The sequence below is a fragment of the Leptonychotes weddellii genome, chromosome 3, assembly GCF_054177405.1.
Source record: "Leptonychotes weddellii isolate Sample4059 chromosome 3, ASM5417740v2, whole genome shotgun sequence".
Lineage (NCBI taxonomy): Eukaryota > Metazoa > Chordata > Mammalia > Carnivora > Phocidae > Leptonychotes > Leptonychotes weddellii.
Window position 1 is genome coordinate 41,729,525 of NC_138371.1, and position 12,977 is coordinate 41,742,501.

Here is a 12,977-nt window from a genome sequence, read left to right on the forward strand (position 1 = left end):
CTTTTTATATTATTGTGTGTGTGTGCCTGCAGTGTGTATGTGTTGTGTGTCTGTATACATGTGTGTGCATGCATATGCCTAGTATCTCTGTGCTGTTTAAATTGGCTAAATTAAATTTTGTAATCTCTCCTTTTTCCAGGTCACTAATTCTTTCCTCTGTCCTCTCCATTCTGCCACTGAGCCCAGATACTGAGTTTTCAGTTGGTTATTGTAATTTTTCAGTTCTAATATTCCTAGTGGCTTTTTCTTATATCTTCTATTTCTTTGTTTAGATTTTCTATTTCTTTGATAAAATTTTGTACTTTTCAATTTGTCTCAAGAGTGCTTGTAATTGTTTATTTTACCATTCTTTTTATGATGGCTGTTTAAAAATCTTTGGTAATTCTAGTATCTCTGTCATCTCAGTGTTGGAATCTACTGGTCATCTTTTTTCATTTAGTTTAACCTGTTCCTGTTTCTTTATATGATGAGTGATTTTCAATCAAATCTTGGATATTTTAGATATTAAAGACTCTAGAAATTATTTACACTGTGTGTTTTAGTGGCTTACTATGACACCACTCCAGTAGGGGAATGGGAATGGAGAGCACTACCTCATTACTCCCTGGTGGGGTAGAGGTTCAGCTTCCACATTTGGCCTCTCTTCATTACTGCTTGGCAGGGCTGGGTACTCTAGCTCCTCATTGTCACCATGGAGGGAGGGAGACTCATTAATACAACATGAAACTGTTTATAAAGTAGTGAATTTCCAGTCTTGTGACATACTATGATTGGTTTTATCAATCTTTCAAGCTTTCAACAATTTCACAGAAGCACTGAAAAAGATACAATGAGTAGATAAGACAAAGGCCCCAATAAAAGTGGATGGGCTCTGGAACAGGTCACAGTTACAAAAGTAATATAGCATGACGGAACCAATGCTACAACGGTAATCTAAGGTCTTAAATTTTTAATCCTGATTTTGTTACTATCTAGCTTTGTAAACTGATAAACTTACACAACTTTCCTGGCCTTGGTTTTATAAAGAGGAAAGAGTTTTGCCAATTGGGCCATTATTTATTTTCCTGTTTTAATCCTCCATGATAAGCTACTTAAAATGAGAATTCAAGATTAGGATGGCATGTCAAAAGTTCTACATACATATCAAATCAATTTTATAAATATAGTCCTTATTATAATTAGAACAAATAAAACTTTGAGGTGAAATGATATAATAAAATTTTGAGGAAACATAGCCTCTTTGAGCTCATGAAAGTCATGCATGCTTATAGCTGAAGAAGTAACTTGGACCTCTTTTCAAAGGCCAGACTTCCATATACCTGCAGCAGCATCACTTAGTGAACTTGTTAAATACAGATTTCCTGAGATCAAGCCCCAATCAGTATGAACTTATTTTTTGAAGTAAAAACCAAAGAGCCCTCTTTATGAATATTATATACACTAATAGTTGTGAACAACTGCTTTAGGCTTCAAGAAATTATTTTCAACACTCAAGAAAAAAACAGCTAATATGCTATATCCAAAGAGAATAATGGGTCAAGGAATTTAAATTTTTGAAATCAATTACTAACAATTATGATTAGGGTAAAACAGAGTTTATACTTTTGAAATAATATAACTACGCAGGGACTCTGACAAGCTTATGTTTTAAATAATCCAATAAATTTGGATGGAGATCAAATAAAAACATGTGACACAAAAATATAACAAGGCTAATATTTATAATGAATTCTGAGTATTTCAAAGGACCCCAAGGCCATTTATTTCTATGTGTAGAGCAAGAAAGAAGGACAACTGAGTTTATTGCCTGGTATAAGTGGTAAAAGGTTATTATATCTTACACATAAAAGATATTCAACAAATATCAACTTTCATATTCTCAACCACATAGAGAAAAACATCTGCAAATGATCATGGTTAAGAAACACTTGGAATATTAAATATAATGCATTCACTAATAGGATAAATTTCAAAAACAACTAGAACTTTATATAAAATGTCTTATAGGGGCACCTGGGTGGCTCATTCAGTTAAGCGTCTGCCTTCGGCTTAAGGCATGATCCCAGGGTCCCAGGATTGAGCCCTGCATCCAGGCTTCCTGCTCAGTGGGGAATCTGCTTCTCCCTCTCCTTCTGCCCCTCCCCCGCTCCTGCTCTCTCACTCGCTCGCTCTCTCTCAAATAAATAAAATCTTTAAAAAATAAATAAATAAATAAATAAATAAATAAATAAATAAATAAATAAATGCCTTATTGTACATATAATATTGTCATACGGGTGAGCATATTTTTCTGATGAGATGTTCCATAATGTTCATCAAATCCTCAAAAAAGTACTGTGATATCAAGAGCTTAGCACATTAGTTTGTATTTTTAGAGCATTATAGCTTAAAAGATACATATAATAACTTGCTCTTTGTAAATTTTTCTATATGGTCCTTTTTTCTATAAGGAAAAATTCATTGAGCATCTATTGTTCACCTAATGTAGGAGTTACATGGACAAATCAAAAAGGTAATTTGCTTTCAAGAAGCTCACATACTGGGGCGCCTGGGTGGCTCAGTCAGTTAAGTGCCCAACTCTTGGTTTTGGCTCAGTTCATGATCTCAGGGTTGTGAGATCAACTCCGTACCAGGCTTTGACTCAGTGCAAAGTCTGCTTCTCTCTCTGCCCCTCCCCTGCTCATGCACTCTCTCTCTCAAAAATAAATAAATAAATCTTTATTTAAAAAAAAAAAAGAAGCTCACATACTGGAATGAGAGGAATAAATTATGTAAGAGTGATAATAATATTAATCTTTTGCTATTTTTAACAGCAGAAAAATAAGGAAAAAAAATGAATTAAGTTCTTTTTCCCATCTAAGCCAATAATGTTGTTGAGGTTAGATGCTCTTCCTTCATTAAAGCCATTAATGGCTGCAATGTGTGCTTGGAATTCATATCTTATGTTTTATAATAGGACGTCAGACTAGGTTATGATTAACATTAGCTTATGCTTATAATCAAGATGTAGGGTTTTCTGAAGATTCCAGATGATTAAAAGAACTATTACAGGACATAACTTTAGAATTCCCTAATTGATCTTACTTGCTGAGAACTTTAGATTACATTTGCAAGCTAACACACATGCATGCAGGCAACACTCATGCACATACAATTCTATTACCTTTCATTATATAAAGTTTTCTGAATAATGAAAATCAAGAACCAGCTTTTCAAAGTACTGGAGATTTTTTAAAGGAGCCATACAGATTTTATTTCCTGGAGTTTAAAATATTTATTTTTATCATATCCATCGCATTCTAGAAAAAAAGAAATACTCTGCTCACCATTACTCTTTGTATTATGTGATTACTAAGTCATATTTGAGATTAAAATTACAAATATATGATTATAAAAGAAATAAATGCATAACATAAGCAGGCATGACGTTCTAAGGAGAGAAATTTGCATGCAAGCTTTATGCCCATGAACATGAGAATTCAGTTAGGGATGAAATCCTGAAGCACATTCTCATGACAGGATGAATCTATTAGTGTAGTTAAGGATTTGCAGACCTTATTCCTTTCCAAATACTTTACTAATGCCGGAAACAAGACAATTCCTGGCTTGTAAAACAGAACAAACCACCCTAAAACATCTGGCATACTTACACACTTTTCGCTGTCAAATACATAGCACAAATGTTTATTTGACTCAGAATCTTTGCATATGAAAGTGAATATCCTCTTGTCAGTTTTGTCATCTGCACAAAATGATATTCTATGAAGCTGGCAATTGTGTTGGACTTCCTGTGAACACAAATGGAAATAGAGTTGAAGAGATTTTTGTCCATTTTCTGAAATACCAGCTTGTGTTAATAACATACAACTTAAGACTTTAAAAGTGAAACAATCATCTGTCAAACTTCGGTTTATAATTACATACACCCAAACTTAAACAAATACGTAATGGAGATGGATCTCCCAACTCAGATTAAACTATAGTAGTCATCTCAATAGGACTTAGAGAAACACAAGCAAAATACGAGAGGATCAGAGGTGTGGACTTTCTGAGTTGCAAGGGATCTTATGAGACAACTACTTTAAACCCTGAAATTTTACTTAGAAGAACATCGAGGCCCCGAGAATTAAGATACTTCCACAAGGTTACAGAATTAGCAGAACTCTTTTTTACCAGACCATTTTCATTTTATCTTACTTCTCCTCACTAGCATTACAGTTTGAAACATAAATTCATCTTCACATGATTTCCTATGAAACATACTACCATTTCAACCTTAGTTTTCATATACATGTCTTCATTTTGAAGGTCTACATGTCAAGCATCTAAATTACTTAATCAACCCTACTAATCAGAAAGATAAATACTGTAACTATATATATATATACACATACACAGTTATAATTTTATATTTTTCATATATGTACATATATATTGTGTATACATATGATACACACACACACACACACTATATATATTCTATAACTACAGCATCTGTTACTACACCTTTCCAAGTTCAGGGTTCGATGTGTCAGTTTGATGAGATTTGATCTATCACTCAGATTTCACATTACTGCTCATCAGACTGAAAATTAATATATAAGATATACAGATAAATGTTAAGAGAATTTGTTTATAGTACTGTATTCTTTCCCTGCATACAAACCAAACGTAAATCATCAAAGGCAAACATGGAAATTAGAATGAGGAGGTATACTATATGACTCTAACATTTTTGTCATTACTAGATAGCTTGATCCACCCATTTCAACAGCAGGAAGGAACAATGCCAAAAAGAGGGGCTCAACTTACTGAGGCATCTGATGAGAACATCTTCCTTTTCTTGTGGTTAGTGCTAAGATGGACAATGGCCACATTTGTCTGAGACTATCCTTCTCCTATACTTTGATTGACCAGTCTTTCTCTTGCTGACATTTTTTTGTGTGTGTTAAAGTTAATACAGTCAATCAAACAATACCATTCAGCCACACTGAAGCTCCCAAATACTGACAGCAAGTATACACCAGTTTATTAACTGCATAATCATTTTAATTATATACAGAGGAAATGTCATTACTACATAATATAGAAAAATGATTCATTTTTTTCCATTTGTAGGAGAAACTACAAGTAACATGAAAACATACCACTTACATAGGCTGGTGGTAAAATGTACACAGGCCCTCATTCACTCATCAACCAGTATGATTACAGAAAGTCTTTGGTAATGACAGTTGGGAATCATTTTAATTTTTGTTTAGATTAGCAGAGGCATCTTCCTACAAAAGAAGACTAGGAAGCTAAAACTCATAACTTCATTATTTTTTGTGAATGTTTTGTTGTTGTGATAAATCTTTCTGAATTTTAAATGTAGCCCTAATTTTTGATGAGACAGGATAGACTTGGGAACACAAGCACAGTGAAAAATAATTATACTTTAACACTGACCATATTTTATTGGAGTTGGAACAAAGAATAAGTAAATCCCCAATTCACTTATACCACCTCTTTCCACCACTGCATAATCTTATTTTGAAGGACAAGTGAGAAAAGAAGAAAGGGAAAAAGACACAGAAAGAAAGATATTGGAGCCAATTGAGATTGCTTTTCACTTCTGTTTTCGTCCATCCAAATGGCATAGAAAAATAGTCTATTTTCTATGAAGTCCATGTTAGATTAATGATGCATTTTTAAATCCTGCCTCATACATGTACATTTTACTATAAATAAATTTATTTTAGGAGCACAGTATTTTTTTCATTATGACTAAATAAAATAAACAAACCAAAATAAAATGAATGACAGATTTTGTTCTGATTCACTTAGATCTCCCCAAATAGTGGTTCCTAAATGCGTATCTGTGAACAGGCTGTATCAGAGTCACATGCAGTGGTGTTTTTGGTTTTGTTTTTTATGATATAGATGCTAAGTCTTGTTCGGCAGATTCTGAATCTGAAAGTCCTGAGGGGACTCCAGCAATCAGCATTCCCGGGAATCTCCTCGGGGTCCTGACGCTCAGCAGAGCTGGTAAAACCTTTCTTAGGTTATTTTTGTTAGTGGATTCAAAAAATGGTACATTCTATATATGCATGAAGAGTTCAGATACTCTATGTTCATATGTAATATATGGGTAAAGAGTCAGTTGCTCTCTATTCAAATGTAATATAATTGAATTAATAAGACATTTCAAAGATTTTAAAACTCTAAGACTGCTTTTCGATTTGGTAGGGATGAAAAGAGATTTTTTTTTTTCCTATTGAAAGCTTGGAAAAATTCAATTGGGTCTCTTGAAAATTAGCTATTAAGTCTAGGAAACTGAGACCTTGGGACAGGGAGGAAAAGCTTCTGTGTTACTGATTTGGGTAAGACAAAGATGTAATGCTCAAAACTCAACTGGTTAATCATCTTGAGTTGAATCCCACCTCACTGAGGTTTTGTACATGGGATTTAGGATCGGGGAGGAAGTTACGTCTGGTAGTCAAAGTTTAGAGAACAGAGTGATATGGTTGACAGCTGTCAACGGGCAGCCTACTATTATGGAAGACTTATTATGGGGGACTTCAGAATCACCAACTGATAACACTGAGCTGTATTTGCAGTCCCATGATCCAGCTCTCTGTCTCTTTTTTATACACACACATATACACATACACACAGCACATATTAGTGTTGGTCAATTCTAAACACTAAAGAAGTTCTCTCTATCCTCTGCATTTAGTCGTATTTTAGCGCGGGTTGCCAACAGCTGCCTTCTCACTGTGTCCTCACATGGCCTCTCCTCTGTGCTTGCACATCCCTGATGTCTTTCTTTCTTTATCAGAACACCAGTTTTGGTAGAGGAAGGCCTCATTAAGACCACATGTAACCATAATTACCTCCAAGTACGGTCCCATTGGGGCTTAGAGAATTTTGGGTAAAAACAGTGAAGTCCATAACAAATCCATATTAATGAATGTGAAGCCAGAATGGGTTATATTTAAAATTTTTTCATTGGATTTGTAGGGGAAAGGGCTCTTAAATACAAGAACTTGAAGTTCACAATGCATTATGGGCTGAATTATGCTGCCCCAGAATGCATAATGCTGAAGCCTTACCACCCCTCCCACACCTCAGAATGGGACTGTATTTGAAGATAAGGTTTGAAAGTGCTGATGACATTAAAGTGAGCCCATTAGGATGGTCCCTTATCCAATCTTCTACCAACCAGTTCCAGTTGGTAACCAATCTTATTTATTGAAATAGGAACATAACCTCAATGAATGAAAGATTAGAGTGCTTCTGACATTCAAAAAGAAGACTTACCTTTGTTTTCGGTTCTAGAATTTTTACTCCATATATTGATATTTGCAGCTCAACTTTAGGAATTTTCTGGCCTTCGGATTTCTTGATATGTCTTGCGAACTACAAATGAAAAGTTATTCAGAAAACTATAATTCTGTTTCCATGGAAAATGAACACACACACACATATATAATTAGATGTGTGTGTGTATACATATATATAATATATATTTGGAGTTTGTATTCAGTGCTGGACTTCCATTAAATAAATTATTATCCATTACAAAGTGTTTTATAAACCCTGAATAGCTTCAAAATATTTAGTAGTCATAGCAATCTACCATTACTAGCATTAAATTCAGATATTCAATAACCTTTTAAAAAATTTTAATACTTCTTCCATTATATTTCAACAATTATAGTCATACTAACTATCAAGAAAATGCAAACTTTGTGGGTGGATCTTTTGTTTTTAATACCTTTAGAGAACTTACAGTTCCCCAGTGTTAGATATACCATCTTTGTCATTTCTAGATACTTACTTCATTTGGTAATGCCATCCTACCCAATCAAATCAATGAATGAACAGAGACAGATTACCATATTTAAATTGAAGTTAAGAACTGAAATAATTATCCCAGCTAAAAGACTAAGAACTAGACTCATTCTAGAATTACGAGTATCTTAAAAACCTGAACATTTTTCCACCGTTTTCATAGTAATATTTATTGTAACTTCTTATTGAATTGGTAAGTGTATGTAAATGCCTGTTAGGTTTTTTTATAAAATAAAAAAGAAAATCCCAACATTCGTGCACTTTGTAAATGGGAGTTTCTGCCTCTCTCCCCTCATTGCCAGATTTAGTGGTGGAAAAAATTACAGGAGCCCAGTTAAATTTGAATATTAAATGAAGACTTAAAACTTTTATTTTAGAATACACATCTACACTCTGTATATATGTGTACACACATATAATGCATACATGCTAGTTAGTGTAGTATGTCCCATGCAATATTTGGGACACATACTTACACTAAAATATTATTCATTGTTTATCTGAAGTTCAAAGTTGACCAAGTGTCCTGATTTTGGCAATGCTACTGTCAATGCTGCTCTGTCCCTACTTTACTTCTTTCTACCATCCTCCTTTCTTTTTAAGAAATGGGGGAGGGGGGGAAGGACTATGGAAAAAATAAGATATTTTACTCCTCTTCTAGGGCCTCAAAATATTATTTCCCTACTATTATAATGTTTTTTCAGCATATGGATCATCCTCACTTGACTCAAAATAGATTATATGTCAGGCAGGGTGGGGTTTCAGTCCTCTTTCGTATGTCATATTTATTGGCATTGTGCATTTCTCTCTAATTTAGGACAGATGTGAGTATACATGTTATAGTTCAGTCCTAAAGTACAGAGTGGTTAAAAGCCCTTTTGTCTTTTCATGGCTTTGCACTGCTCTCAGAATAATATAATTAATGCATACACAAATGCCTTGAAGTGTCCGCCTTGCTATCCTGGGGTGGGGGAGTACAATTTATTTCATTTGGGGAGGTATAATTTTTTAGCTTGCTATCTGTCCTGTTCGATGAATGCAGGCAGCTCTCATTTTGCATCCAGAAGTCTTAGATTCTGCACATGAACTGGACGAATTTGTGCCAGATAATTTTTTATATGTCTTCAAGAAACATGTTTTGTTTCAGATCTTTAAAATTATTCCAACTGTCTCCCAAAGAAAGATTCAGTTTGTTTATTTTCCCTTCAGAATCTCCTTCCTGTATTGGCATAATTAAAACAATTTGGGGGTTTTCACATAAGAAGGCTTACAAAATAAATCAGCGGCTTCTATCTGTCTCTGTGAATGCATCTGAGCACAGCCACTCCCATCACGGGCTGCAGCAGCAGGCTAAGCTGGCCTCCTGGATGCTGCTCTCTTCCAGAAACAAGACACTGAGCAGTGGCTCTTGTTTTTCCACATCTGGCCACCACCATTCCTGCGACCTCTTCTAGTTTCCCAAAGTCTGTCACAGAACAACCACTAATACTAAACCTCATTGAGTAACTTCTTTCCTGCCACGAAAAAGAAAAGAAGAAATCATGTAAGAAATGAAAAAAAGGAAAAAGTGGGGGCTATAGATAGAGGAAGAAAACAAAACAAAACAAATAGGAGAGGAAGGAGGGAGGAAAATGAAAACAAAATAATGAGATAAAGAAAAAGGAACAAAATATCTGATGTAGGGGCTTTGAGATCTTTTTCTCTGCTTCTTATCAAGATGAGGTAATTGTGCTCAAAAAAGATTTATAGGTCATCCCATCCAATACCCTGGTCATAAAATGGGCTTGTAGCAGTCAGGCTGAGAATCCAGTTTTGCAGCTACCCACTAAATAACTCTTTTCTTTTGCACAACACATTTTCTACATTAAAAATAATAATAATAATAAACTTCCCAGTTTTACTTTCATGTATATCAAGGCTTATAATGGCTATTGGCTTTGATTGTTGCACAGTGGTTGTAAACAATGATGCCTAAGGTTTTATTTGCTCAATCTGTATTTTAAACAGAATATTCTCACTCCTGTCCATTTTTTTTCTGAAATCAAAGTTACTGCATTATAGTTTGCATGTCCCCTCCAACTCAGTGTGTTTTGCTAACTCAAAGTCTGATAGACCTCTTAACTGTGTTCCAAAATACTTCTAATTCACATGTTGAAGACTGCTTGTCATTCTTACTTACATTATATTCTTTTGTCTCCCTATTTACTACTTGAATGTTAATGCTTGAAGAGCCTTTTTTGCGAATTTCTTTCCATTTTTGCTTCAGTGGATTCATTTCTCGGGTCGTCTAGATAGTGATCTACCATCACAATTTGTATATGATAATCCAATAAAAATTATTCAAAGGGGGTAAAGCCTAAGCATCCTGGAGGATATCTGGATACAGCAAACAAACAGAAACAAGCCTTGATCACCATAAAAAGATGGGGAAAAATGAAGTATTACTAGAAATTCATAGTTAAGTATATGTCACTAGTGAGTAGAACAGCTAAAGAAAATTTCTTACAGAGAGCACTACTGGGTTTCAATAGCACAATCACACGATTTCTATTTATTTCTCAGAGGACTTTAAAAAGATGAAATCTAAGTACACTGCTGGGGGAATATACATTATTAGGAAAGAAAACCAATGAATTTATTACTGTGAGTCAAATATTCAGAGCTACTCTTCCTCTGTGGCTCTTACAAATTGTTAACTTAATTAAGCATATTCCTAGGAATCAGCTATGTATGTATGTATGCATATAATTAAATTAAGCTCTAAACACTTTATTAATTAAATAACTGGTTATGAACACAAAAACAGTGTTATGCTACACAGAGAGAGTGAGGTCGAATGGAAAAAGACCAAGATTAACAGAACTCAGCGGCAATTCCCAAGGCCTCCTTCGCTGAGGGAGTTTCACGTGATTTTAATTTAGCTGTACTGGGGTGAGGGATCTCTCCTCTAAAATTGGAATCCAGGAATGCTGCTCCCCTGCTTATCTCCCAGGGAAACTAAGAAGTTTTGGATCTATATATCAATATTCATCCACATGTAAACATCACAAGCAAACTGTTTATAAAATAGATTGTATCCTCTGACATTTGTACTAGTTGTATAAATAAAAATAAGTAAAACACTATTAAAAATGAAATTCATTACAATAACAATACTACTAAATATACAGAAGTTGAAAGGGTTTTTAAATTATTACATTTTGGAAAATCTGGTATTTTCTTAAATCTTGGGCTAAAACATGATTAAGAAATAGAAATGGTTGAACATGATTGAGAAACAGAAAATATGTTGTTATGGCAAATACGAAATCTGAAAGTAAAAATTTTAACACTTATAAAAATTATTTTAAGAAAAATTTATAAACTATAAATTCTCTACAAAATGATAGAAAAGTTGTATGTAACAAAATCAAAACTTTAAAATTTTTCTCAAAAAATAATCAGGCATCATTAAACACAGAAACATGAAAAAATACAAAACTGAAAATATTCTAAGTATCCATCATCTTATATTAACCCTAAATTTTAAATTCTTGTCAGAAAACAGTACAAAAAATATTGCAAAGCTTTGAAAAATGAGTAAATATAAATAAAATATTAACTTATGTAGCAAGTAAAATCAATACAGAACTATAATGGATAAAAAGGCAGTCAGAATACATATGCTTAAGAAAAGTAAGCAGGAAATTAAAATGGGGGATGTGTACACAAAAGAGTTAATGAGGTTTGTTGTTTTTTTTTTGGTAGAGCCATAGCACCACCTTCTGGCCATTTCTACATGACAACAGAATTAAAGAGGAGCCAGGGTCTACATTTCTAAAATAAATGCAAATATTTTGAAGGCTTGAATTTAGCCTCTGACCTCTGGCACCAAGGAAAAAAAAAAAAAAAAAAAAAAAATATATATATATATATATATATATATATATAAAATTAGATAAAAAAACACTGTTTATTTTAATTTGTTTATAAATCATTACCCTTAAAAACACTTTCCTACCTACAAAATTTTTGCAATTAGCAGCATAAAGATTGCTTATTAGATAAACATTTATTCTGGAAAAAACTTGAAAAACAATTATCAAGTGAACATGCATTTTTAAACTATACTGCATACTTACTGTAAATCACATTCCTTTATTAACAGAGTACATTTCCAAATATAAAATGACATAGGAACTGCAAATAGAGTCTCTCCAAAATGTATGAGAACTAGCCACTGTTTAAAAGCATTTCATTTCAAATACCTCTACATTTTACCTGGTCATAATGTAATTTAATCCTTTTGGTTTGGGATCTGAGTTGACCCAATAAAGAACCTTCTAGACATAAAGACACATTAAGATTAAATACCATTATTCTTCTATAAATATAAAATACTGATTGTAGTGAAGCTGGACTCATGCCGAGTTTGCAATATTTTGAACATTTAAAGAGAATCTTAAATGTGGTTCATAAACTGTGAGGCCTTTTTAATCTTCTGTTAGTGCTTAAAAATACTGACCAAACAAGGGCAAGTGTGAATTATTACCTAATGAGCAGTGGAAAGAAATGATTGCCTACTCCACTTTTTTCCCAAATGGGAGAGATATCATCTTGAAAACTTTTAGCATATTTACTTGAAAGCATTGGTAAATTACTTACATGTAAAATGGGTAGATAAACATATTATCCATTTTACTTTCTTCCCCCAGAATACACGCCATCCCACTTCAACTGTTCTTCAATTTAAATACTCAGTAGATTCCACCTGATATGACATTCTCAAAGCAGAAAGATATTTTTTCATGTCTAGGACTTTGCCAGGCACAATCAAAGGCCTAACCCTCTTCTAAAATAACTGGATGATCTCTAAACTAAAGTTAGAGAAAGGTTATTTCTGAAAAAAACTGTGAGAATAACTACAGAGAATAACAATGAATTGTGTAAAAAAAAAAAAAGCAGTGGTTTATTAGATTTTCTTAATGAGATAAAGATGAGAATTTTGTTGAAGGAATTTTTCACATCTTAATTAATATCTCAGTGAGAACAATGTCTTCTGGGATGGGGTGGACTTAGAAAAACATGCTAAGATATGTGGCATCTTACAGAAAATTTTCTCAGGAAACGTGATTATGAGTATGGAGTTGCTGATTTAATGT

General features: G+C 33.5%; 1 protein-coding gene across 18 annotated transcripts in view; it reads right to left on the reverse strand.

Moving 5' to 3' along the window:
* The window catches only part of GULP1 (GULP PTB domain containing engulfment adaptor 1), a 262,267-nt gene that overhangs the window by 35,351 nt on the left and 213,939 nt on the right, over positions 1–12,977 (reverse strand). For 17 of the 18 annotated variants that reach the window (XM_031036781.2, XM_081814014.1, XM_081814003.1 and 14 more), the window contains 2 exons: positions 7,303–7,401; positions 3,651–3,788 (listed from right to left, as the gene is read on the reverse strand). In XM_031036781.2, the coding sequence (XP_030892641.1) occupies positions 3,651–3,788; positions 7,303–7,401 (237 nt within the window). Of the gene's footprint in view, positions 1–3,650; positions 3,789–7,302; positions 7,402–10,015; positions 10,946–12,977 lie in introns of those variants that run through there. The other variant, XM_031036876.2, reaches the window with a different exon arrangement.